We start from the raw sequence: 27,605 nt of genomic DNA, 5'->3' as shown, positions 1-27,605 counted from the left end.
CATAAAACAGAGTAACTCATTAGCACATGAATAATAGATTCATATGAAAAATAGATTAATACGATTATTTTGAAAGCAACTTTCATATAAATTGTTATTAAAAAAATATGACATTTAGCAGTTTATAAAGCGTGTGCGTGCGAGATATATTAGTTGGGAAAGGAGGAGGAAGAATAGCAGCCTAATTCCAATGTGCTCATTCGATCTCTCACCAAATCCCATTACTGTGTCTTGACAAGTCACAACACTTCTGAATGCGTCATATATTACATGAAACCCAACAAATCAAGCTAAATAGGAGTATACGATACATGAAATAGGCAGTGATCTCCAAATGAAAACCACAGAGAACATATTGCAACACAAGAACACAAAAGCGCACCATTTCGCGTTCGCCATCTTCGTCTACCTCATCATGCCGACCGGGACGCCAGGAGCTCCCATCACCGACGCTCCGGTGACGCCTCGCCTCTGCCTGTCCACATTGGCAGCCCAACCTTACCAGAAAACACTATTCGTCAGTTCGAGTGCTCCTCAAAAAAGTAGTACTAGTAGAAGATATTTCTTGCTTGCAAGCGAAGAATCTACTGTGCTTCAGTGCTTGCACCTACCGATCCCCAAGTCGAAGCCGCGGTTCTTGAGCTCCCGGTACTCCTGGCACAGCGCGCAGTACTCGCAGCAGAAATGGACGAGGAAATCGGGGCAATCCCCTTCGTCCAGGTCGAACTGAGCCCTCATCTTGGACCGGTAGAAGCACGAGTACAGGCACCCCATCCCCGACGCGCAGAGGAGCGCGTAAGCCGTCCCGCTCGCGAGGCATGCTGCAAAATCGATCACAGTTTCACACGCACCGAATCAACGAACAAGCTGGTGAATGGACCAAAATCTTTCGCTGGTAAGAAGGAGAAGAAGGGAGAACTCACGGCAGGTGCCCTTGTCCACGATGTCAGCGACCTGCCCAAAGGTGATGCAGGGGCACACGCATGTGATGAGACCTGCATGAGAGAAACGACAGGTGTGATTGAGCAACCATGGGCCGGCAACCATCTATTGCTCAGAACTCTGAACTCTGAAGAACATGTGGGAAAACTGACTGACTGAAGGACTTACAGTTTCCGGGATCGTCCATGCAGTGGAAAAGGCCGGTGGACCATCGCGTCAGCCCGCCGCCGGTGCGTGGGGTGTTCATCGTCGGCAGCTGGTACGTTGCCGGCGGCGGCGCCGTCGGTGGAGCACCGGCGCTGTACTTGTTATACGCGTCGGGAGGGGCGGAGGGATACATTGCTTGGGAATACAGACTTTTGTTTATGCCTCTGCTAAAGCGGAAGGCAAGACCTGGTTCTCCTTACCTTGTTGTCCTTTAAAGGATTCCCCAGCTCCAGTACGTCGAACCGTCGGGCTCATTATTAATCGAACCAAGAAACAAACAGCGAGTTTCCAAAGCTGGATAATTGAAGCAACAAGTTGGTATGAAGTGTAGGAACCAATTCAAGTCAATAAATATTTTCGTCATGTGGCCGTTGGCCCATATACTGTATACCTCAGCGGCCAGCACATATAGGGCGTACTCATCATTCACACTTCATTATCTAGCCGTTGGAGTAATATCACTTGTAAACTTTTAAGGCAACTGTTAACTACAGTACTACTCGTACCTTCGTTGCAGCTTATTCTGTTACTATGGATCTGAACAAATCATATAATCATATGTCTTGTCCAACCATAAATTGATGTATTTTGAAAGGGGCGAGTATAAACTATGAACATGTTCGGTGCAGCTTGTTGCGGCAGTTACAATAACATTATCATCATGCACAAAAAAAATTATCGTTACAGTGTTTGCAGCTGTGCATCCGCATCTTAGTATTCAATTGTTCATATCATCTATTCGATCCATCCGTCCCAAAACGGTAAAATCTAGTATCGGATTAGATATTCTATAATACTACGAATCTAAAAAGAAAGCTTAGGCTTGGTTTAGTTCCCAACTTTTTCTTCAAACTTCCAACTTTTCCATCACATCAAAACTTTCCTACACACAAACTTCCAACTTTTCCGTCATATCGTTCCAATTTCAGTCAAACTTTCAATTTTGGCGTGAACTAAACACACCCTTAATCAGATTCGTTGTACTATAAAATGTCTAATCTGATACTAGATTTTTATATTTTAGGATGGATGGAGTATAATTACATGAATGGTTTGAAATATTCTATCCACTTTTACCATTTCCATTTTTTCCTATAATTTCTTGATTTTAACTAGTCTCACTTAGATATAACATATATAAAGTTGGCTCTTTTGTAAAAGCCAACTCTTTTCCTTTTCCTTTCTATGTGTTTGTACTACATTCTATTAAGTTGTTTTGGATTTGTCCTCGTCAAATTATTATAAAGAAAAATTGACTAAGTTAATATAAAAACATAATGATATTTACCCCCCCCCCAAAAAAATAATACAAAAAATGTATTAAATGGTATATTTAATGTAACTAATTTATTATTGTAGAGGTTACTACGTTTTCCTATGAATTTAGTTAAACTCGAAAAAAAAACTGAGTTAGGACAAACCCGTAACTTTGAAGAGAGAAAGAGAGAGAGAGTATAAATGTGTGATATAAATAAACTGTAATCTTACAGTCATAATTGGCCAATGGCAGTTTTTTTTATTTAAATTTGTTAGGACAACTTCTTGTTCAATTCTCCAGCTCTGACAAGTGACAACTAGTACTCCTATTTCGTTTGGTACGGTGGGCTCGGTTCGATTTTATTTGATACGGCTGTTAGGAAGGACCCAAAGAGCTTCTCACAAGTCTTCGGTCAAGAGTCAAGTCGTACTAAATAATGCATCACTGTTGAAGCTTTTCTCGCGAATACGCAAAAGATTACACGTCAATATATTAGAAAAAAAAGTTACAGTTACACAACGCAAATCAGCTAGACCGGCCTATACCAGGGGAAAGAAGAAAAAGCAAAATAAAAAACTGAAGCTTAGAAAAACTACGACGGTTAAAGCAAAACTCCAAACAACGGGAAGGGGCTGAGCCGCACTACACTCCTAACAAGTCCTCAAAAGTGGCAACATCAGCTAGCGACTACACAGACTACCCTCCAAGTGGATGGACTTCAGAATTACTGTTGAAGCTTCCCAGAGTTAGAATCATTAATGAAAAGCTAATAATGAACTTATGCAGATCTATAACCAACAATAAAGTTTTTGAAGTAAATTTGTGTGTACATACTCATTTAAGTAAATTTGATTCGTTTATTTTAAACCGGCTTGGCTAAAATAATATCTTCTTAAAATGAAGGTAGTACCTCTCATTTCAGGTCACCAGGTGTGCAGGGAGCAAACGAATGTTGTTTCATATAAAACTAGTATGGTGGCCCACGCAGATTACGCGGCTAGCATCATTATATTTTCTCTTATATAATAGCATATATGTTTTCTTATTATATTATTCAAATATATTAAAATGACATCATAATTTTAAATTTTGCAATAACTTTACGAAACTACAAATGTGTAATATTCATATTGTATTTTATATATATGTTAGTTATTAATTATTTTTAATATCAAAATTTAGTTATTTGTAAGTTATATATATTCATGTATGGACTCTAGACTCGTCTTTTCATATTTCTTTTTTTAATTCCGAATTTTTTGTAAATTGTATTTCTATATAGACTCTAGTCTCTTCTTCCAATATTATTTATTTTTATTTCTAAATTTTTATTATTTCTAATTGTATTTCTATATGGACTCTAAACTCATCTTTCAATATTCTTTAATTTTTAATTTCGAATTTCAGTTACTTGTATTCCTATATTGACTTTAAACTCTTCTTCCCATGTTTTTTCTTAATTTCGAATTTTAGTTATTTGTAAATTGTATTTTTATACAGAGTCAAAACTCTACTTTTAATTTTATTATGTTTATTCCAAATTTTAGGTAGTTTTAAATTCCTATATGGACTATATACTCTACTTCTAATATTCCTTATTTTTTAATCCCGAATTTCTATTTTTTTCTTAATTGTATTTCTATATGGACTCTATACTCTACTTCTAATATTCCTTATTTTTCATTCGGAATTTATATTATTTCCTAATTGTATTTCTATATGGATTCTATACTCTACTTCTAATATTCCTTATTTTAAATTCCGAATTTCAGTTATTTCCTAATTTTATTTCTATATAGACTCTAGTCTCCTCTTCTAATATTTCTTATTTTTTAATTCCGAATTTCAACTATTTCTAAATTGTATTTCTATATGGACTTTAGTCTTCTTTTCTAATATTCCTTATTTTTTAATTCCGAATTTCAGCTATTTTTAAATTGTATTTCTATATGGATTCAGCCTTTTCTTTTTCTCCGATTAATGTGAGAATTTGTAGACTATGAGAGCGAACGTGGAGGCTCTTTTTTCTATTCCTTTAATAATATAATAGATAGATGGAGGGGGTGGGGGTGCTTTTCTTAAATTTGAGTGAAAGTGATGTGGTGAACCTACAAGCATAATAGTTATCAATTTTTAATACATATATGTATGCTGAATAGAAGAATTTTATCCTACGCATCAATATAGGTCTATGAACAGCTGGTATCATTTCCAGGGATTTCTGATACTGCAAATACTAAAGTTGATCCGTGGATTACAACCATGCTTTAGAATTTGCATTTTTCAGATAATAGAAATATTTGCCAGTATTGTTTTCCTTTTCTCGTGAAGATGATTAATGCAGAATAGTGATACCTGAAGAGAACTTATATTTAGTTTATTCAGGGGACAGGAAAGGTATTCAGATTTTGGGTGGATACAGCAAATTCCTTGCTCATTGGTTTTCTCAGCCTCGATTATAGGTACTCACTCACGTGGGAAACCTTGGAGGTTCAATAACCAATAGTCTAATTCCTCTGTCTCATCTTTGGTAAGCTAACAACGGTTTAATTAGATGGGTTACTTATAGTATAAGGCAGCGTCAAGTTAGGATTACGCTGAAATTCCTTAGTAACGCTTACCTAATGGCTAAGCATATGGCCATGGTTGCTTGTGTGATTATCCTTTTAGAAATCGATCAAAGCATTGTCCGTTGGTTGCGACTAACACAATTATTAGTAGTACCGCTTCTCTAGTTGCCCATCACAAGACGAATTCAGCTTCAGCATCGCTGCAAGAATAGAATGCCAGATCAACGACGGTCGAGTGCAAGCAATATATAGGACCATGCACCATGTCGATCTGGCCGCAGCAAAGGTGGAAGAAGCCTACCGATCAACGCGCGAATTGGCATCCGATTCTTCTTCACCCCATGCATACCATCCACGAACTTACGATGTTCGTTGTCCAAGCAACGAATCTTTACCTGTCAAAAAAACAAGCGGCTGCACCGATCGGTCTTGCCTAACAATGCACCAGAATTCCACGGCCTCGTATCCTCCACGACCTGCCGGCCGGACGGCGGGGAGCCGCCGGCGTGACAAAACGTGCGGCGACCGAACTGTAAACCTCTCGCGCCTTCTGAATCGGGCACCATATATAAAGCAGCTTAGCCATCGTTCATGCCTCGACAGTGGATATACTGCTGTACATTGGATAGAAGTTTTACAATTCAGGCACAGATCGAAGAGGAGGAGTACGCGGTGTGGTGAGAACTAGAGAAGCTAGGCAGGGAGAAGGAATTAATTAAGAGGGGGATCGTATGAGATGGCGTTCATGCGGTATCACCGGGCGCTGCCGCAGGGGGAGACGACGGTGGAGGAGTTCAGGGCGTGGCTGAGCCAGTTCGACACGAACGGCGACGGGCGGATCGGGCGGGAGGAGCTGGAGCGCGCGCTGCGCAGCCTCAACCTGTGGTTCGCGTGGTGGAAGGCGCGGGAGGCGATGCGCGAGGCGGACGCCAACCGCAACGGCGTCGTGGACCGCGACGAGATGGTCAGGCTCTACGCCTTCGCGCAGAGGCACCTCCACCTCAAGATGAACGACCTCGACGATGTTGCTTCCTACTAACTGGCCAGTGCGTCATCACGTGAGATGTGATTTCTATAGGGTGTAGATGTGTGATCTAAGTTGTGAACTAGAGTGAATCTTGCTTAATGTTCTGAAGGAGTTTTTCATCAGTTATTTTTCTGCCGCGTTTCTGATAAATCGGGCGTGTTAATCTGTACATAGTCATGGATACATGATATGCGTGTGCCATGACATCAATACGGGGTTTGTTGTAAAAATGGTGAAATATGTGTGAATAATAATATCAAGATGCGTGAGCCATGACATCAATATGGGGTTTGTTGTAAAAATGGTGAAATATGTGTGAAAAATAATATCAAGACTTTGTCTTATTTCAGTTTTCTCGCGGTCGTCATAATAAACACAAACATTTCCCCATCACAGTTAAATACTGTAACAATTATTTGGACATCAACCATAGTTATTCCCAAACCGGACAACAAACAATGTAGGTAAACCTGTTGTCAGGAAAAATAACTGGTAAGATGGACACCACAACGTGTCTATGCGAAGGGGAGAGAAATAAGATGAGTCCCTCTAATCTAAGCTTACCGTGCCTTGTTACGATTAAAAAAATTAGGACCTACCATAACATATTTTATTATCTTCGTATCAATAATTGTGCCATATCTTGATAGTAACTCTTAACATCTCTCACAATATTTATGGAGTACATGGTAACAAGAATCCATTTACTGTATATTTTCACTACATCATGGTCATGGATGCCTCTCAAAAACTAGTTGACAATTCAAACACATTGAAACGAAGGTAGAAAACTCAAAATGACACTACATTGAAGCTAGAGCCATGGGCCAATAATGGCCCAAAGTCTCATATGGAACCCTACAATCTTAGGCCCAAGGAATAAGTTCACTCTAACTCCCTTAACTAGTGACCAAATCTAATTTGAATCCTCGAACCGCAATACCGGATATATCGATCCCCTAACTATTATTGAAACGGTGTAATTTGACTCCCTCGATGTTCTTGGAGAGTGGTTTCCCTGACGTGGTGTCCACGTGGTATCCTAGTTGTCAAATACTAGTATTTTTCAAAAGGGCCCACCTGTCATCCCCTTCCTCTAATAATCTCTTCCCCCTCTCCCCCTCTCCCTCTCCATATCCTCCATTCTTCTTATTGGCGGCGTGACGGCCCAATGGCTAAATCCAGGGCAGCGGTGGCGGCGACAACGAGGACCTAACGACTGGATCCAGGGGGCGCCGTGCCTGAGGGCGCTGCCTCTGCCTCGTCCTGCACCCGGACAAGAACAGCTCCGCCGCCGCCGAGGGCGCGTTCAAGCTGCTTCCAAAGGTGTTGGACAAGCTCTCCCTTCGCCGCCCGCTGCGTGCACCGCCATCACTCGTGATGCCCCCACACCGCTTCACGTCGTCGGCCCCGACGGAGATCCACGCGCACCGTCGTCGGCCACGACGCCCCAATGCTGCGTTGCGCCGTCGGCCCCAACGGAGAGCGGTGCGCACCGTCGTCAGCCGTAGTGCCCCCACACCGCGTCAATTGAGGTGGAGGCCGCGAGAGGAAGGAATGGCGGGATTTGTCCACCGTCCGGCACCATCCCCCTCATCTGGTCGCGAGCGTCGCCGGTGCCCGAGCCGTCTATTGGCGTTCCTTCCGCACTTCCGAGCTTGCCTCCTTCCCCTTGTGGCGGTCGACCCCCACCTCGCCTTCTCTTGATGGGGCGTGGCGTGGGGGCATGGCTTTTCATCGGAGCCGACCACGGCGGCGCGTCATGGGGGATCTGCTAGGTGCCGCAATCCACAACCATGGCTTAGGCGGCGTCCCCTCCATCGTAGGCCTAGCCGCCACTGCTCTAGCTCTCGACCTCCCTCCACCGCCGCTCTCCGTCCCTCGCCTGCCCGTAGCCGCCGCTCTGGCCTGCACCTGCCCACCGCCGCCGCCGCTCCCTGTAGACAGCCGAAGAGGAAAAGAAGGGGAGAGAGAGAGGGAGGAGGAAGAAGGGAAGGGGGAGAGAGGATGGCAGGTGGGACCCACATGTCAGTGGGTCACATACTATATTTTGTGTGATATATTTTTTAATTCTAATACCACATAAGTGCTACATGAGACAAAGGCTAGGTCAACACTGCCACACATGCGCCATATTAGTAAAACCGCTCTACAAAACCATCGACGGAGTCAAATTACACCGGTTTTAATAGTTAGGGGGTTGAGATATCCGGTATTGCGGGTTCTGAGGATACAAATCAGATTCGGTCACTAGTTAAGGGAGTCAAAGTGAACATATTCCTAGGCCCAAACACCCGGCTCACATCACATCGCCTATATATGGGCCTTCTAGTTTAGCCCACTAGCTTAGCTGACTCCACCAGTCCACCCACTCTTTCCTTCCCGCATCTTCCCCTGCACGCTTCCCCCCTCGTACCGCCAAATTTTTTGGAGCGCCTCTCCTGCTCTCCAAACCCGCCGCCCCGCTTCCAAAATTCCCCAATCCGCACGCGAAAAATCCCACACGATTCGGTGCCAATCTCCACAGATTCACTCGAGGGAGGTGAGGCGATGCCTTCGACGAGCAAATGCAACCGCATCAGCCGCGTCGCCGATGAGGAGGAGGAGGAGGAGATCGTTGCCGTCTCCTCCGACGCCGACGAATCGGAGTCAGAGTCGGAGGTGGGGAGTGGAGCGGAGGAGGAGGATGACGACTACGTGGGGGAGAGTAGTGACGCGGCCAGCGGCAGCGGCGACGGCGACGGCGACGAGGAAGGAGGTAGGGGCGACATTGGCGATGGCGAGGGCGAGGGCGGCGGGCGGCGAGTTCGGAGCGCGTGTCGCGGCGTGAGAGCGAACGACCGGGAGAGGAAATCGCAGAATGTGGATGCCCTCGTCAGGTATGCTGGGAAGAGCCCATTTCGGCTACTAGATTAGTTGATTTCTTCTTCGAGGTGTACGTGCGTGAGATCGTGGCGTGTCGACGCACCATAATAGATTCCTAGGGCTCGCATGTGTGCGGATCTAGATTTTGATGGTGGCGAGATTGTTCGATGTACGCTTAGTTGCTTACAACTGTTATGGAACTCTGTCTTGGGGTTCCTGATGCAATTCCACATTGGACATTTTCCCAGAAGGCCAACAGCCCAGCTTGGGTTTACATTTCTTCCCCATGTTGTTTGATTTAGGTACCCTAGTCTGGTAACATTTGGTTCATTTCCTCATAAATTTAGGGTAATAGTTATAAACCGTAGTTGGCGAATAACATTTTTATTGTCTGGACAATGGTAGAGTTGGAATCTATACTCCACTGACTGGGAGAACACATTTGTATCCCTGGATCGACCCTAAGAGTTGTGATGGGTTTATTTGCTGAAGAAGTTCAAAGTGAAATCCCTGAAACCCTGAACGTCGATAGCGTAACATAGGCCGTTTGGCTAGATAAACATGCATTATTTACTAAATCATGAATAACAGGATTCATTTAATTCAACATTATAAATTACCTCTAAAAGTATATTATGGATATAGGCATGACAGTGACTAGTACACATTGTTCATGTGATCTATTGGAGTCCACCAATATCACTGTATTTGGCCAGTTGACTTTTGGACACTGGAAGTCCGGAACAACCTTGCTCCATGCGATATGATGCTAGTATTCACTTCAACCTTTTTTACCTGTATACTGTAAACTTCAAATTTGTCAAATGCCTTTAACTTTCTTCACATAAACAAAACTGGGGGATTTCCTGTGCAATTATATAGATATTAAAAGTAGAATTGGGTTTAATATAAAACTCTTACATTCTGTTTCTATAGATACAATTGTAATTTGTATACAACTGTTCCTATCAATCTACACTGCTATAATTTGGTCCCACCATGATCTAATGGCTTAGGTTTTATTTTTTTCTCCAATTAATGTAGCAATCTCTAGACCTTCACAGCGAATGTGGTGGGTGATGGCTTCTTTTCGAGCTATCTTTATAATATAGGAGAAGAGATAGATAGATAGATAGATTGTTTCGACTTGATCCACTACAGCCTGAGTGACAAACAGTTCGTCTTGTTTCATATTATCTTTCTTTCCGGTTTATGTCAGGGGAAATCTAGTTGTAAGAAGGCAGCCACTTATTCCACGTATTCTTTCGGTTTCTGATGCGGCAGCAATAGCTCGAAAGCCATTCAAACCTCCCTGTCAAAATGGATACAGTGAAAATAATGAGCAACTTGCTCGGCGCCTTTCAGCTCGTAAAAGATTTGTCCCATGGGGTTCGGTGCAGCCATTTGCAGTTACAAATATTCTTCCACAATCACCTGCTGTTTCTAGTGATGATTCCGTAGAAAAGGAGGAATCCCTTCCACCAGGCATAGAGCCATTGATTTTGTGGCAACCCGAGGGGTGTGACAAGGAAAACAGCAATTTTTCTGCAATCAAGGTTGATCACTTGCTTGTACGTTACCTCCGACCCCATCAAAGGTAATATACTCCTTTTGCATTATCCTCTTCCATATATGTTTATTTGGAGGCACTTCATAAAAAACACCTATTAAAGTGGTGATATAATTAAACTTTAGTTCAGTACCCATCTCTTTACAATTTACATGATGATGTTCTGATGCAGGGAAGGAGTTCAGTTTATGTTTGATTGTGTATCTGGGTTGTTAAATGATGATGGAATATCTGGTTGCATTTTAGCTGATGACATGGGGTACTACGCTGGGTCCCTCCATCTTGTCTTTTCTTTTTCATTATTATATAATGCTTAACTTGTTTTATACTTGTCCAGATTGGGGAAGACTTTACAGTCGATAACTTTACTATACACCCTTCTTTGCCAAGGATTTGATGCTAAGCCAATGGTTAAAAGGGCTGTCGTCGTAACCCCCACAAGTTTAGTTAGCAACTGGGAATCTGAGATAATTAAATGGTTAAAAGGCAGAGTGCAGTTGCTTGCTCTTTGTGAAAGCACACGCGCTGATGTTCTTTCTGGAATTGAAAGTTTCTTAAAACCTTTGAGCCGTCTTCAGGTGTTCTTTTTCTCATTCATTTTCATCTATGCTATTTTAGTTCAGAAACAAACACAAGTTGATGGTAATGTCTTCTGAAAATATATCTTTATTATGCATTCCCTTCAGGTACTCATCGTATCTTATGAGACATTCCGCATGCATTCTTCAAAATTTGAAAGGCCGGGAAGCTGTGACCTCCTCATATGTGACGAGGCCCACAGGCTGAAAAATGATCAGACCCTAACCAATAAAGTATATCAACTGTAAATTTGTTACATCTCAATATTTTATACACGTGAATTGTTTGCACCACATATATTCCTCCTTGATGTTCTCATCACAACAAATAATGTTGTAGGCCTTGGCTGCCCTTCCTTGTAAACGGCGTATCCTGTTATCAGGCACCCCAATGCAGGTAATTTTAGCTTTCCTGTTTTGTTCTGTCTTTCTTTCTTGAATGGAACAAATGTTTTCAATGTCAATCGATACAATTTTTTTCCTGCAGAATGATCTGGAGGAGTTCTTTTCAATGGTAAATTTCACAAACCCAGGAGTTCTGGGGGATGCTACATATTTCCGCAGATATTATGAAGTAAGTATTGAAGTTAATACGAATCAAGATATACTGCAAAAATATGAGTTAGTATATTGGGAGGAAAATATTAGAGTTCATTAGTCCAAGGATTTCCTTTTTGTTTATCTGTGTGCCTATGTTCATGTGAGATGTGCACCCAATATTTCTTTGATTTATCTCTCATATTACCTGCCCCTGACTGAAGGCACCAATCATTTGCGGAAGAGAGCCCACAGCAAGTGCAGAAGAAAAGAACTTGGGATCTGAGAGATCTGCAGAGCTCAGTGCAAAAGTAAATCTGGTAAGACTTGTCCTTCTGATGAAGCCTGTTCACCAACATGATTATTTTTATCATGTTTATGATTCATGGGTTATGATGTCTTGCGCCTTTTAAGTTGTTTTGACGTATTTCCTTCTGTTTTAATATAACCAGACATTAATCATGTTTTGATGCTTTCTTGATGATATCCAGTTTATATTGAGACGGACGAATGCCCTGTTATCCAATCACTTGCCACCAAAGGTATGCTCATATATTTAGTTGAACTCTTTGAATTTTCTGTTTAGTTAAGTTTTGCCCTATATTGTTCGTTGCACCTTTGATTGAAAGAACTATAGAACATTTATCTATCTGAGGTTCTAAAATGTGGTCAACTCATCTTCTAGTGCTTATACAGCATAGTCGTACAAGGTTGGGGCGCATGTTCCTTCTATGCGGTCTTGTAGGCCTTATTTTGAAAACTGTATTCCTCTTATTTTATAAGGTTCCTTTTGGAAGTTCAAATGATTTTTCTGCCTTAGCATTGCTTAATGCTTATACACAGATCGTTGAAGTAGTGTGCTGCAAGTTGACTGCTTTGCAAACTGCGCTGTACAACCACTTCATACATTCAAAAAATGTGAGTGCCTAACATCACATAGTTCCAAGTCCAAACATTTTGTTTAGTAGGCACTATACCTACAACACTGTATTATTTGCCCTTTTCAGGTTAAACGCTTGATATCTGAAGGAACAAAGCAATCCAAAGTTTTGGCTTATATTACTGCTCTTAAGAAGCTATGCAACCATCCAAAGGTAAATAATTTTAATGCTTCACTAGAAATGCATTTCTCGCTGTTTCGTCGATAGTAACTTCAGTGATATTCCTACAAAGTTCATTAACAATCTTATTACTTCTACTATCATCTCTCTTAGTCACTTCCATACAAAATAAAACTCTGACAGCATTGCAAACTCCTTATTGTTACCATGTGGTATCCTGCATGAAAAACTGGAAGTAATAGATTTTGAAGAAAAGGCTCCTCATTGGTATTTTTTTCAATGTGAAACAAAATTATTATTATTTTTGTCATGATAATTCTGTCATGTGTCCTGCTCAGATTGACAGTGATGTAACTTGAATATATAATCCTTGTAATATGCAAAATTAGCACGGGCCAAGTCTGAAGTCTCACTATTTTCCTTTCTTGATTATCTTGCATAAAGGAAGTTAGATGACATAATGGTTACAAAGAATCTCTGGGAAACTGTTTCTTGTGACACTGTTGCTACTAGCCATCCTGCATGTTATAGTTTCAACTTTTGGGTTGTAATAAGCACGATACATGATGTTTGTTGTTTGACTATATTTGTATCGCAGCTGATCTATGACACCATAAAAAGTAATAATTCAGGGGGCTCTGGTTTTGACGACTGCCTGCGCTTTTTTCCTCCTGAACTGTTTTCGGGAAGGTATTTCACACTTTCTCACTAGCTTCAAAATTAGCTCGCCCAACTTATAGCAACTTCTAATTTTGTGCAAGATCTGGATCATGGACCGGTGGAGGAGGAATGTGGGTAGAACTGTCTGGCAAAATGCATGTCTTAGCTAGATTACTGGGGCACCTCCGTCTGAAAACTGATGATCGTATTGTTCTTGTATCAAATTATACCCAGGTCAGGTTTTGTGGTACATCATTTTAATATATATGCCTGGCTTCCTTCTATAGCTGTCAAAATAATATATTTCGAAGCGCTTGATTTTACCCATGACCTTATTTTCTCCACATCTTAGTGCCTACCTCTGCTATGTATGGCTCATTCTCCATAATTATCTCAAATCAGTAGTTGAGCATGTACTGCGCTTTTAAACTGCATAGAATGTATTTTCTTGATACATGAGAATAGAGTAGTTATTGTAAATTATTTTCCTCTTTTGATACCTATACAGTTAGGAACAAAACAATAATTGATCATTGTTTTCTTCTAAAAATTCAGACATTGGATCTGTTTGCACAATTATGTCGGGAAAGGAGATACCCGTATATTAGGCTTGATGGAGCAACATCCATTAATAAAAGGCAAAAGTTGGTGAACCAATTCAATGATCCATCCAGAGTATGTAAAATCTGCTACATACCCCTTTTTAGATCAAGAATCTGCCCTGTGTCCTGAAGAACTGTTCCAAATTTGAACATACAACTATATATGTCTTTTTGGCAGGATGAGTTTGTCTTTCTACTTAGTAGCAAGGCAGGTGGCTGTGGGCTTAATTTGGTAGGTGGAAATCGATTGATTCTCTTTGATCCCGATTGGAACCCTGCCAATGATAAGCAGGTCAATGTCTCTGCATCTCTGCTTCATCACCTTGTGAAGGTTCTTGTAACTCCAAACCTTGTCTGGTCTGACCTGTTTTCATCTATCGCCATTTTACAAAGGCTGCTGCTAGAGTATGGAGAGATGGACAAAAAAAGAGAGTGTACATATACAGGTTCTTAAGCACAGGAACCATTGAGGAGAAGGTTGCTAGTGAATCTTATACTTCCAGATATTGTTCGCTTTTTTTTAATTGTCCAATGAAAGAATGCTGAGTTTCTAGCTACTTTCTTGTGCTGACATTCGTATATAGGTATATCAGCGTCAGATGTCGAAAGAAGGTCTCCAAAAAGTTATTCAGCAGGAACAAGCAGATGGCAAAATGCAGGTTTATCTGTTTGGACTGATTATTTGCTTTCTTTAATTCTTTTTAGTGTTAAGTCTACTGTATTCAAATCTTCTTTAACAGGGGAGTTCTCTTTCAACAGAAGATCTGCGTGATCTTTTTACCTTCCATGAACAAGTCAGGTGAATTATGTTCATTTGAATTGTGGGACTCTTTAATTTCTTGTTTCTGGGCTTTATTTATGTTCATATTTTGAGAACTTATTGCTAGTATGAAGGCATTAATGAAAGCATCCCATAAACCAACGGAACCATATAACACATGATAAAATTGGATATACCTGGTGGATAATTGAGTGAACTGGTTGGGAAAAAGAAATTAGAATTGTTCTCTTTTCTGAGTAACCATCAACCAATGCACATTTTTTATCAACTCAATTTTTCATTTATTTGGAGAATATTGTGGTGTCAGCTGCCAGTCTTAGACAGTTATACGTATGTACTACTATTAGCATCACTTTCACAGACAATTGTTTTTAAGATCAAGAATGCTGCAATATTAGTATGTAAAAAGTTGGGCATTGTCAATTTCATTCATTATCTCACGACCATTTCTTCCCTTTACAGAGGGGGCATTTTTTTTTTCTGTAGATAATATGGCAGCAACTATAAAAAAGCCTGCCTAAAATGTTCAATTTTGAAGCTGCAAGTATCAATTGTTTCATTACCTTAATATAAATGCAGTACCATAGCTGATATTCTGTGTCATATTGTTTCTTACTTTTTTTTGTGGGGATTTCTTACTTTCATTTGGTGACGCAGGTCTGAAATACATGAAAATTTGAAGTGCAATCGCTGTAACAAGGATGGATGTATGGTTCTCGATGGTAGCAAATTTGATTCAGCAGCCACTGAGCATGAGGCTTCTAACTCAGGAGAGAACAGTTACATTGATATTGGTGGATTTGGAGCGATCTCTGGATGTGTGCAGAAAATGAATAGTTCGAATCAACAGGTAGTCCGTGACACCCTTTTTATTTTTAATCTAATTAATACTGTAGTTGGCTAGCTGCTTCAAAACTTTTAATCTAATTAGAGTAAATTTCACAAAACTACACGTTTTGTGGTCCAAGTTGCAGAAAACCACATACATTTTGACACTTGGCACTTAAGTACATATATTTTGGTTGTGTAGTTTCACAAAACCATACTATCGATGAATTGATTCACTCGCGAGATGACGTGGATGTTTCACCTAGGACGAGGACATGGCATCCTATTACTAGCCATCACACGAAATTAATAGGATGCCACGTCCCCATCCTAGATGGAACAACCACGTCATCTCATGGGTGAATCCATTCATCAATAGTGTGGTTTTGTGAAACTAAACTACTAAAATATATGTACTTAATTGCCAAGTGTCAAAATGTGTATGGTTTTCTGCAACTTGAACCATAAAACATGTAGTTTTGTGAAATTTACTCATCTAATTAATACTGTAGTTGGCTAGCTGCTTCAAAACTCAGGGTTACATCCTTTTCAGATTGGAAGTCCTTCTGAAGAAGATTTAGGAAGTTGGGGCCATCATTCTGATCCATCAACTGTACCTGATACTATACTCCAGTGTTCTTCTGGTGATGAGGTGATGTCCTCAATGCATTTGCATCTTACATCTTATCTATAGAAAAGTTCAATTTCATACTTGTCCCCCATAATAAGTTTCTCCCTCTTCCACTTGTTCATTTTTAGTTTTTTACTATCTTCATTATATTTACATGATAAAACAGAAAAGAAAGAGGGTTGGTGACGGGGGGGGGGGGGGGGGGATTTATATATGCTGCTCCAAAGTGCCTCTTGGCAGAATGGCAGCCCATCCACTATTCACCATCCACCATTGTATCATATGATAGATCTCAAAGTAACACTCCTTGCCTATGAAGTGACAGCTCTGACATGTCTGTGCACGCTGTGTGTATTAGCTGGTCCACCACAGTCGTTCCAAACTTAGCAGTTCATAATAGGCCAAGATAAGGATGAAAAATTACATATTTGAATTTGCCAAATGTCCTATCTCAAGCTTGCAGGACTAGGTTTAGCTTGAAAATAGAGTAATTTGAACCTAGCAGATTGGTAGTAATGGATGAGGGAAGACTCCATATGGATGAGTAAGGAGAAAGGAGGAAGGGGCGTTATGTTCTTGAATTATCCATAATTTAATTTTTCAAAGAGTGGTCACTATCTAGTGCCATTTCTTGAGGAAAAAACTTGACTGTCATGTATTAACAGCATTCAATATGAACTGGCACATATCTAAATTTCTAAAGAAGAAAATGCTTGCCCGCGAAGCTGTCCTTTTAGCAGTTAAATAACCTTTATCTGATATCAAGGATTTTTTTTTTTGAAATATAGAGTTTGATTTTCAAGAAATTCTGGCAACTGTTAACAAATGGCATGCACTTTTGCAGGTTTCTTTTGTTTTCACAAATCAGATCGATGGGAAACTTGTTCCAGTTGAATCTATGGCGCGAGCTGCAACTCATCGAACACATGAAGTGACTGTTAATGCAGAAAAAGAAGTGGGAAAAATCAATTCTTCTAATGTACCTGGAACCGAACGGCAATCTCTACTTGGAAAAAATCTGAAGATGATGGGATTCAATTTAAAGAATTCGTCTATGAAATTCCCAACTAAGTCCAGAAGAATGCTGCCAAACTGTTTGCAAGGGATGAACAAAACCAGTACATCTTCAGATCATCAACAAACTAAAAAGCTTCATGTTATTTCTGATGCGTCTGATGATGATTTTGTATGAATGTGGTGGAACTCAAGTCTGAACAGATAACATCATCTGCTGATTTTGTTTATATCATGTGAATGCTGCATGTCCCTGAATGGTCTGTTCGGTGTGAAACTGCGAATATTGCATACAAGTGAGTTAACAGGCCATCTGAAGCTTTCTTCACTGTGAAATAACGCATAAAATTTGGTAGATTAACAAGCAATCTGAAGCACTGGCCACAGACAATTTGGGATTTGCATAACAAGTAATCTAAAGGAATCCCCTCATTATCTTACATTGATTTGCAGTAACAATTTTTATTAGTGGAACATGAAGATCAGTATGCAAAATTTCCATTACTTGAGCTTTCCATCAGATGGTTCAGAAAATTAACATGATTGTTGTTACCTGCAGATTGTTTCAAGAGAAAAGGAGCACCGGATAGAACTGTACTGCTCTAAACCTTTGTTCATATTACTGCCAAATGTTCCGTTCTTTCTATTTCCACTTCTTATACATCAATATCATGTGGGTTCTGCGTTCTTTCTATATAACTCATGCCATTTGTTTCCCCTCCCCCCCCCAAAAAAAGCAAAACTCATGGCATTTGTGAGCTTGCATTCTTGAAATATAATGTAAGTTCGGCATTCTAGTGCAGTGTTAGAAATTTTAGGTTGTTTTGAGAATGTGTGGTCTTAGTCTAAAAAGCACTTTCCACAACTCTCCATGTCTCAGATCATTGTTAGCTCACGTTCTACCTGTAGTTTTGGAATGTGTTTGGTTCTATGATTGTACTACATGCTTCTCCCTCACGGCCTTGGGAATTGTAACCCCATGCTTGAAGTTGTCAGGGTGTAGCCATTAGCCAAATAAAGGTTCAGAAAAAGTGAGATCTGCCGTAAGGATAGGAGACCAACAGGAAGATTTAAGCTTGATATTCCGACAAGCAACTAGACCAACCACTTGGATGGTATGCTTTCATCTCCAGCTGTCATTTGTTTAGGCCTTTCCATGTGGGTGACAGGCACACTTTTAAGATGGTGTAATAAAAGCTTGACGTTTGCACTGTTCCACTCTCCTTTTTAGTATAGTCAAATCAAGTACTCCTAGATCCAGCCTAGCGGCCATTTTGTATCTTAGAATAATCCTTTCATGCTTATGGCCTTATGCAGGGCTAGAGTTTCTTAATTCCCATCAAAATACAAGTACAATGTCTTATAATTTGGATATCTTTGCTATTTTCAGTTGTGTTTCTCATGTTTTGCTATTTAGAATTTGGCCCTGTTGCTGATAGGTAACAAAATTACTACGTTTATGAGATTTGTAGCATCAGGGGAAAAAACAAAATCTCATGGTAGCCCCCTCCCCCCTGAGATCTGTAGGATTTAAGGTAGTAAGTTAAGTCACAATGGGGCTGTTCTTCATTAATCATTTCCATCCCTCACATGTGCAGTCACAAAAGTTAATTCATTGCTGGAAGAAATGAATTGGTGCTGTTCATGTGCTCACATGGGTACTCTAGATCTCAAAAGCTTTGCTTGTACTATACTTTGAGTCTTTGACCATATTCGTGCAAGTTAAATTGTAACGGCAGCCTCTAACCTAGTCTTTTCTCCCCATGAATCATGGTTTAATCTTATGGCCATTCTTCCAAAATGGCTCGCAACTTCTATTAATTGTTGCTAATGCGATTTAAGATTGGACACATAATCTTCACAGTTCCATAATCTTTGGGTGCCAGTGTGCAAATTCTATTCAATACATTTGTCTCTCCCAACATGTTACACATTGAGCGCTAAAAGGGGCATAGTTTGATATCTCAGAGAACTAAAGCTCCACCTGAGGCTGGGTGCATTACATGTAAGTAGGTTTAACAAATTATTATTTATAAACTTGTAATTTGAAAATGAAAAAAATACAATGTATTAATCTTTTCTAACAATCCCAGTTGTTTTTTCCATTGACATGATGCATAACTGAAACTTGTTCTGTGTATTCAAGAAAAGGCATAACTGAACCTTAAACCTAGGTCTTTGTTGCATAGTTGGACGTGTAATTATTGTCAGTTTCAACTCCACCTTTGACATATAACTTGTTCTCATGCATAATTGACACTGTTATACATTTCTAATTTTAATGTTGGTATGATTTGGGATGCGTGGTATTGCTTGCTTTCTTTTTCTACATATTAGTTTACCACTGAAGCATACTACAGTCCACCTACTAGCATGTGTTACTATGCGAGGCATCATGAAGCATGTTATCATTTAAAAATGGCCCTACTGCTAATTGCTAAATAGTTATGATTTATTACAAATAGGACAAGCATTACTGTGGAACAAGAACTCTTTGACTGGTCCGTTGTGACTTGTTGGAGGCACAGGACCAAGGACTCTTGTTATCATTTGGTCATGGAGATGGAACCAAAATGAAGAGGATTCTTGGGGATCACATGGTCCTATTCCGAGAGGTCGATGTCGCCAGCTCACACTACTAACAAACCCGTCTAGTATCAGTCAAATGATTTTGGTACCTACCTTCTTCACCTGTTGGTGCCCATCTGATTCCACTTCTGGACATTGTTAAGCTATCCAGTGTTTCTAATGGTAACTGCGTGTCAGTGTACAGTTGAACAGAGCTCTTGACTTCTTCTTTTTACTTCAAGGTTAGAAAGAACTCCGAATTCATGTTTCTACCTGAATGCTGACAGCATAAATTTTGGATATTTTTACATTTGTGCTCTACTCGCCATTTAATTTCAGTTTCTAGCATTCCATCATTTGAGCTGGATTTCCATCACTGGCATAAGCCAACCTTTTCCCCATATATTTCCTTTTTTTTTAACCAAACTACACAATTACTCTAAATAATCATTCTTTCTGGCATTTCTGTGAACTTTTCCGATTCTTTGCTTGCATTTCATACTTCTATGCTTTCAGCAGAGGTTACCCTACACTATAGTGATCTTACCATGAAGTCGCTTTCTCCTTGTACAGCATACTTATCAATTTGTAAGGAAGGTCGCTTTCTGGGATCATCTACTGTGTTCTTCAGGTCCTCAACATCTAGTCTTTGCAGGCACTGCTGGTCCCTAATCCAGGGCAAGAAAGCTACCACCGGCCTACACCCTGCAAGGCGGCCAGACTGTACGGTTTTCTTGTTCATTGGTATTCGGTTCATGAACAAATGCCTTCAATTCCCTTGTCCCGCATGCCTTCGGACTGTTGCCCGGTATGATTTTGTGTGGTGTGGTGGATCATCATTTGTTCAATGAAGAAAAGGACTGATGTCTTGGACGAATTGGAACCCTGCTAATCTCCACGCAATCATGGATGGATATTTGGGAACGCACAAAAGGTTAGCTTCTTGTTCCATACTCCTCAGAAACCCCACTGTCTTTATGCCCTTGGACTCAATTATTAGGCGTTGCGTGATAAACACCGATGTTTATACTTGCAAACAAAATCTAGACACGCCGCTAGGGTCGATTTTGATGTACGCTCGTTCATGTTATCAACCGTACTAATTAGTACCATCGGTTGGGAGGGTTCAGCTTTCCAACCAGGTTTTAACCTCTTGTTTCACCTGCGCTGGGCCAACTTTTAGAGAAAAATGCATTTATTTGCTTCATGTGTCTTCTAAACGTACCTTGACGAAGTTTTGGGTTTAAAGTCTGAAACAGGACGAAACCGGGTCCCTCTCTAGGAATCACATTGCGGGGCGTTTTGATTTGATACCAAAATATTGCCATACCAATTTTTTGGTGGTTTAAATAGTAAATGTGATGATTTGATTTGAAGCCAAATGTTTGGTAATGCTAATACTCAAATTGGCACGATTCTAGAATATTCTTCACCACAATTTAAAATTTGGCTCTCAATTGGCATAAATACAAATGCACTCATTTACAATTCTACCCTACCAAAATATCGATAGTGCCAAAACTTGCCTAGAGTTTGGCACTACCAACATATTGGTAGGGTACTAAACCAAGCAAGCCCTGCATTTCTTAGAGCCGTGGGTTCTCTGTTTTTATTTCAGAACATTCTAGTTGCATACTTAAGATGGAAATAATTTGGAGTTCAGCTCTCATGCTCAAAAGTAAACCTCTGGTTTTGGTCGGTGTAGGTATGGCTGGCTACCAGGCCAGCCAGACCTTGCATTTGTGTTCTGCAGCGCACATGCTTTTGCTTTCATTGAGGTAAAGAGTTGTAGAATCACGTGTGAGGTGTAACTGTGGGTTAGCAAAATTCAGTCTATCCAACTACCAAGTTGCGTTATTTGAGTAATTTAAACTGGTCCTTCGCAATGCTGCTGCGAAGCAATGCATGAACTGGACAACCATTTTTTGACCGTAGTCAAACAGCATTTGCCACCTATTTAAGCAATCGTCTCACTATTTAATAAGAAAAATATTGTTTCTCTCACCGACGCCCTTGATTCTTTCCCCCATGAGCGCCACACGTACGTCCATGCATCCGATCCGCATTGAGACTCGCGATCCATACTCTCGAGATCGCATATCAACAAATCCAGCCTTCTTATCCCAAAGCCACCATAAAATAATCAGAGCTGGTTTCGGAACGATCCCATCTCCTTTTGTCGTCCCCCCAAGAAAAATAATTAATATTCTTTTGTCGCCCATGAAAGCAATTATCATCTCTAAAGTGTATATAGCAACAAAATAACAGTAAATTCCAAGAAACACATGTTTGCAGATTTTACAATCGACGAACGACGAGTCTGCTGAAAATATAAATCCACATATGACTTGACATTTTGTATTCTAGTTACACCGTTCATTCAGTCGGTATTACAGTTTTGCTCACTGGCAATTTGGCATTCAGCGGTACACAATGTTAAAAGATTATGGTCATCCTGACATTTTCTATTCCAGTCACAGTGACACACTGGCCATGCTGCTTAACGCTGATCCATGGTGACTTGGCAAAAAGAAACAGAAAAGGGACAGTCAACATCCTGTGAACTCAATCATCAGCATTTTACCACGGGCGGTGCTAAACAACTGCAGCGCTCATCTACCCGAGCTCCACGTCACGCATCTCCCTCCTTTATATAGGCATCTCCCTCCTCAAGCGCCACTCCACCCTTGAGCCGTAACAGTGACCTGTTTCTGATTCAATTCAACAACGAGCCCGTTTCCTGCTCACACCACCACCTTTTAAACGCCTCATCACCTCCATCCTCGCAACTCGAAGCGAATTGAGCTCACAGTGGAGGAGAAGGGAGAGCACGAGAGGGAGCAGAAGCGCGCGAGGAGAGGCCACGACCACCACCAGAGCGTCAAAATGGCATGCATCAACATGTACAACCCGGACGGCGGCGCGGCGTTCGGGGGCGGCCAGCCGCCGGCGCTGGGTCCGCGCATCTCCTTCTCCAGCGACTTTGTCGTCGAGCCACCGCCGCCGGTGCAGAACCGGGCGATGAACCTGCGGTGCCAGGAGGAGGATATCAACTTCGAGTTCTCGGTGGGTAGCCACCCCATGATGGCCGCCGACCAGCTCTTCTCCAAGGGCAGGATCCTTCCCCTCAAGGACGGGGGCTTCTCCTCCGGCCGGCCTCCCACCACGCTCCGCGACGAGCTTCGCTGCGACGACAGGGCGTCGGCCAAGGGATCCAGCCGGTGGAAGGAGATGCTCGGCCTGCGGAAGCCTCTCTGCGTCGGCGGCGTCAATGGCACCGCCAAGAAGAGCACCACCGTCGACACCGAGATGGTCACCGACGTGGCCGATTCCAAGCAGGTCAGTGAGCCATGATCGGCAGTCCACCATGCCACACACATGGTACACAGTTCATTAGTACACGGATGTATGATAGGTTGTCTCATTAAGGATCCTTTGATGCACTGCAGGAGCAATGAGATGACATATATGGGACTCAGCCAAAACACACATGGAACTCTCGTCTCTGTCTCATATTGTGACCATCCTCTTGCATTGTACTTGTCTCAAAGGCTAGTTTTTGTAGATGATTGTGCTCGGTTGCTTGTGTGCTAGATGGCCAGTGTGTGCTGAAGAGCAAACAATTGTGTATTTTTTTTTTCTTGCATAAGTGCTGTCTCTCTAGCTAGCTGTCCACTAGATCCATATCAGTCTTTGCTTCCTCTTTCTTCTTTTTTTTTTGTTTCTTTTTTCCCCCTCCACCCTGTACAAAATGCAGCGCTTGTGTAGATCGAAAATTTTATGGTGCAATCATTAGTCTGCCAGATGGCCAGATCTGTGAAGAGAGGATAGCCTATAGTGATGGAGCCTTTCTGGCCTGTGGGGATCAACAGTGCTCTCCTTTGTCTTGTTCCATGCTCTGCTGTATGATTTCATAAAGAGGGACAAGATCCACAGAAGAGAGTGTGTATGATAGAGAACGAGAGGAAGAACAGAGGAAGGATCCACCTGAATCATGATCCTTTTTGTTTCTAGCAAATCGATACTTCACTCTCCCGACATGTCCGCTGCAGTGCTGCACTAGATGCACGGCTCTATGCAAAGCGTTTTCAAGGTTCTCAACATACATCAAATCATCTTGGTTTTAAATTAAACTGAAAGTAGGGCATTGATGCAAGCAATGGTGCTCAACTTTTCCATCTTTACAAGCCAATAGGACTGTTAACTATTGTTGAGTCACTTTAGTTAGCGGATTTTGTGGTCACTTTGTCCCTAATACAGGTCGTCATCTCGGTAAGGCGTCTAGCAATAGTGGATGTACTATATAGTACTCACAAGCTCCACAAGTTCTATTGAAACTGCTGAAACACAGAGCAGAGTTGTTTGAGGCTAGGAAGAAAACAATGCAAAATTCAATCCGTATCCTTTAGTGAATGCTGAGCATTGTTTCAAAGCATCAGGATAAAGCAACAAAAACATGCACAACTCCTCTGAAGAAAAAAAAAACTGTGTACTTCTGAACATGTTTGATAACAAAGCTGTGAAACTCCTTTCCAAGTCATGTACGTTCTCCGCTAACTAAATCCACTATCCAATCGCTCCAATTGGAGAGCTACAAGTACAGAAAGAACTGATCGCAATCAGTGACGTTTGTGCAGGACCCCCCAGATCTTGGCATAATAGCTTCTTTTTTCTTTCTTGTCAAGAGGCCAGGTTCTGTTGCTACCATTCTCAAGAACAAATCTAACGCGTTCGCGAAAAAAATGAACAAATCTCAACCGTCCATATATCTTAACAGTAATCCACACAACTCACATGCATTGGATGATTGGACTATTTAATAACCCAATAAATTGGATTATTAAGGGCTCCATTTGAACGTATAAATTTTGTAGGATTTCCATATGAATATAATTGATTAACAGACATTCCCACAAAAATCGTCCAGAATTCCTCCATTATAAAGAAGGGTTTCTACAAAAGGAACAGAAAAGGAAAAAACGCCACTGGTAATTAGGGCAAAAGCATGGTTGCCTATCCAGTGCAAGATAAAGTCAGTTCCAGTGAACCTAACCTCGTGATGCCTAGGGTACAGAGCACAACGAATAATAGAGCCTGCCACAGCTAGTCAAACGAAGGAAATGTTACGTCAACAGCGCACCAAATGTTGCTACATTGTCCTCACAAAACAACAATGATGAGAGCAATTATAACAGATAACGATGATTGATGCATGTAATGACTAAAGCTATTTAGATCATGCATAAAAAGTAGAATCAATAGTAAGGACAATAATGCACTCCGTAAGTTAGTTTCTCTATTACAATATGTTCCACCTCAGTCAATGGTTGGCTCATCACGTGTCCTGCGCATTTAACTATTTTGTCACTTTTAAGATGTGACAATTAAGAATTTATCACTCACAGGTGGGTCCTCATATGTATGATATATGAGTTTAGTGGTAAATTTTTAATTATCACTCGTAAAAGTCGTAAAAGTGGTAAATAGTTAAGAATCTAAATTATATTGTTATGCTCAGGATGAAATGTGAAAATAGAGTAAAGTGAAATCTCAAAATAAGTAATTTTATATCAAGGGAACTTTGCTCCATAGAGAGGATCGATGAAACTTTCCAAATGTTTGCCATCGATCGGGATGGACCCTACCCTATCCTTTAGTGTATGTCATCTCTCATCATGTTGGCTAATATTTAATTTACACACACCGCCATATATAACAAAAATCAAAATAATAGTTTGGACGGGTTGGAGGCATACGTACTCTGATATCTATCTTCTCCGGGCAAATATATCTGAATATGTTGTTATTGCCAATCAAATCATGTACTCCATCCACAAAGATAAATTAACCCGTCGTCCTCCCGAGTTGTGCTGCTTGTGCATAGCCCTGTGGACACAGACCAGTGGGTCATCGGTTTGTCTTCGCCTGGGCCGGTCTTATCAACGATGCAATGCACCATGCTCCTCACCAGCGTTGCGCTGATGCGACCGCGAGAACCCGCTGGTTCGACCTAACGTACCGACTCTGCCGCGAGTAATCACATCCCAGTGATCCCACTTCGTCGGCCGTGTTTACAGCCAGAAAACCACGGCTACATCGTGCCGATTGCCGAACGATCCCGATTGCTGAGAATATAAGCATATAATGACTTAATATATTCCATAAATAAATCATGGCATTACATATGTATACTAGCATTAACGTATCATTAGATCTACACATGTAAACTAAACAGTAAAACATGAACAGATCAAATATGCGCAACATATCGAACACGTACCGAGGTGGCGGAAAGACCGGTTGCTCGGCAGGAACTACTCGTGGTTGCGAGCGTCGACAAAGGCGCGCAGCACGCGAGCGGAGAGGAAGGCGAGCCGTCGCAGACGAACAGGGAGCAGTCGCGCGAAGCGCTTCCCAAAAACCTTATTGCCGCCTTCTCTCGTGCAAGACGTCGAAGACAGAGGTTCCGGAGACCTGCTCTCCCGATCACCGGTGCACGCTGGCGAACGGGATGGAGTAGTCTACGAGCGACGGAGCAACACAGAGGAGGAGGCAAACCCTAGATTGATTTCGCGTGTGTTGCGTGAAGGCGGCGGCACGGTTTATATAGAGATAGGTCGCTTGATCAGGGCGCCCGCATGATCTCCACTCTGCGTAACCAAGCCGGATAAGTCGCGCGTAACTTATCCGGACTCCACGCCGTTTTCACGCCGGATTTTTCGGAATGTTTCCAATAACAAAACAAATCCGAATTTTCCTGCGGCAAAACAAAACTATAGAAGGAGGCTGCATCTGCGCAAGGGTGAGGAGCCAATTTTGTGGACCATTCAACGCGTACGTAGTGCACGCGCGCCACCTACCAGGCCAAGCGAGCAAGCGCACGCGTGTTACCCCTCTTCTCTCCATCACACATGCTTCAAATGGCTAGGAGAGCATCCTCCCCTTTAAGAAAGTCCCCATCTCATAGAATAAGCAAGGTGATATTAAACTTCACATGCATACCATCTCATGAGGTGGGCTTTTGTGATTTTTCAAAGAATTAATCTTCGAATGGGCCTTAGCCCATCTATCAATTCGAACACCCGATCAGCACACTCCATGAACCGGCCCCCTCCCCGCGCGACGCGCATCCGTTCTGGCGTTCTGCGCCACTGCGGCTGTGAGGCACGAAGCGGCAGGACGCGACACGCGCACAGGCGCGGAGCTCCCCCTGCCTCCGTCGCGCAGGTTGCCCTCACCCCCGCGCACCCGTCAATCCGCCGCCCGCGCGGCATGTCAGCCGCGGCAGCAGCCGTGACGACGACGCGACCAAAACGCCGGGGCGTTTTCCCCGGGTTGGACGCGGGGAGCGGAGGGAGAAAAAACGCCGTGACACGCGCGCGACGCCGCCCGCCCACGCCGCGCGGATCCGTTTCTGCCGAGGCCCCGAGCCGCGGCCCACGGAAAGCCGCGTGCCGAGGCGGCCTGGGGTTTCGGTCGCTGCGGACGGCAGCCGCTGTGCACGGCGCCGGCGCGTTGGGCACTGGGCCGAGAAGACCAGATTGTACTAGTTATCATGGGCCAAATTTATTCTCAGGCCAAACTCAAAAGTACTCAGAGAGTCGAGAGATGAGACACACGGGCTGTAGTAATTTCTTTTGGCGACCAGAAATTAGAACCCGTATATATGTGTTCAATCCAAATTAAGCTTATGGTGTTCGATCGACTCCTGAGATATACGCACTACTCTATGTGATACACGAGTTGTATGCACTGTACCATATCAACAGGATTCGATCCGTATTTAAGGTGCATAAATGTCGGCAGGGCCCAAAGAAATTTCAACATACGGATACGGATATATTATTCTGCGCAACGTATACTAGTATTTTACTGCTACTCTAATTCTGGCGTCTAGATCCAATCC

At 42.0% G+C, this 27,605-nt stretch overlaps 3 protein-coding genes and 1 pseudogene across 14 annotated transcripts; 3 read left to right on the top strand and 1 right to left on the bottom strand.

Annotated features, from left to right (window-relative positions):
- Positions 1-174: 174 nt before the first annotated feature.
- On the bottom strand, positions 175-1,435 carry LOC127761611 (cell number regulator 1-like). The gene is made up of 4 exons (XM_052285922.1): positions 1,111-1,435; positions 924-995; positions 612-821; positions 175-497 (listed from the first exon to the last, which is right to left on the bottom strand). Exons 1-4 carry the CDS (start codon positions 1,280-1,282, stop codon positions 406-408), a joined length of 546 nt encoding a protein of 181 aa, XP_052141882.1. The 5' UTR covers positions 1,283-1,435; the 3' UTR covers positions 175-405.
- A 3,853-nt stretch (positions 1,436-5,288) lies between these two features.
- LOC127764325 (uncharacterized) lies at positions 5,289-6,287 on the top strand. Its single transcript, XM_052289186.1, has one exon. The coding sequence runs from the start codon at positions 5,714-5,716 to the stop codon at positions 6,014-6,016; it is 303 nt and encodes a 100-aa protein (XP_052145146.1). The 5' UTR covers positions 5,289-5,713; the 3' UTR covers positions 6,017-6,287.
- Positions 6,288-7,174: 887 nt separating this feature from the next.
- Positions 7,175-22,467, top strand: LOC127762373 (DNA repair and recombination protein RAD54). Of its 12 annotated transcripts, none has more exons than XM_052286872.1 (25): positions 7,175-8,883; positions 10,089-10,466; positions 10,612-10,698; positions 10,777-11,017; positions 11,126-11,251; positions 11,358-11,414; positions 11,505-11,591; positions 11,779-11,874; positions 12,046-12,096; positions 12,398-12,472; positions 12,562-12,648; positions 13,214-13,305; positions 13,377-13,509; positions 13,831-13,950; positions 14,056-14,169; positions 14,271-14,354; positions 14,462-14,536; positions 14,618-14,676; positions 15,316-15,508; positions 16,040-16,138; positions 16,962-17,427; positions 17,691-17,725; positions 19,597-19,941; positions 20,273-20,633; positions 22,174-22,467. In XM_052286872.1, the coding sequence occupies exons 1-21, from the start codon at positions 8,555-8,557 to the stop codon at positions 17,307-17,309; spliced, it is 2,931 nt and encodes a 976-aa protein (XP_052142832.1). In that variant the 5' UTR covers positions 7,175-8,554; the 3' UTR covers positions 17,310-17,427; positions 17,691-17,725; positions 19,597-19,941; positions 20,273-20,633; positions 22,174-22,467. The 12 variants fall into 12 exon arrangements, with proteins under 12 accessions (XP_052142832.1, XP_052142831.1, XP_052142827.1 ...); XM_052286871.1 differs by having other exon boundaries at positions 18,128-19,941; XM_052286867.1 differs by having other exon boundaries at positions 17,691-18,246.
- A 116-nt stretch (positions 22,468-22,583) lies between these two features.
- LOC127762375 (uncharacterized) lies at positions 22,584-23,520 on the top strand (annotated as a pseudogene).
- The last annotated feature ends 4,085 nt before the right edge of the window (positions 23,521-27,605 follow it).

Source organism: Oryza glaberrima, chromosome 2, assembly GCF_000147395.1.
Source record: "Oryza glaberrima chromosome 2, OglaRS2, whole genome shotgun sequence".
Lineage (NCBI taxonomy): Eukaryota > Viridiplantae > Streptophyta > Magnoliopsida > Poales > Poaceae > Oryza > Oryza glaberrima.
Note: the sequence above shows the minus strand (reverse complement) of the source record. Positions and strands in the feature narration are given on the sequence as shown.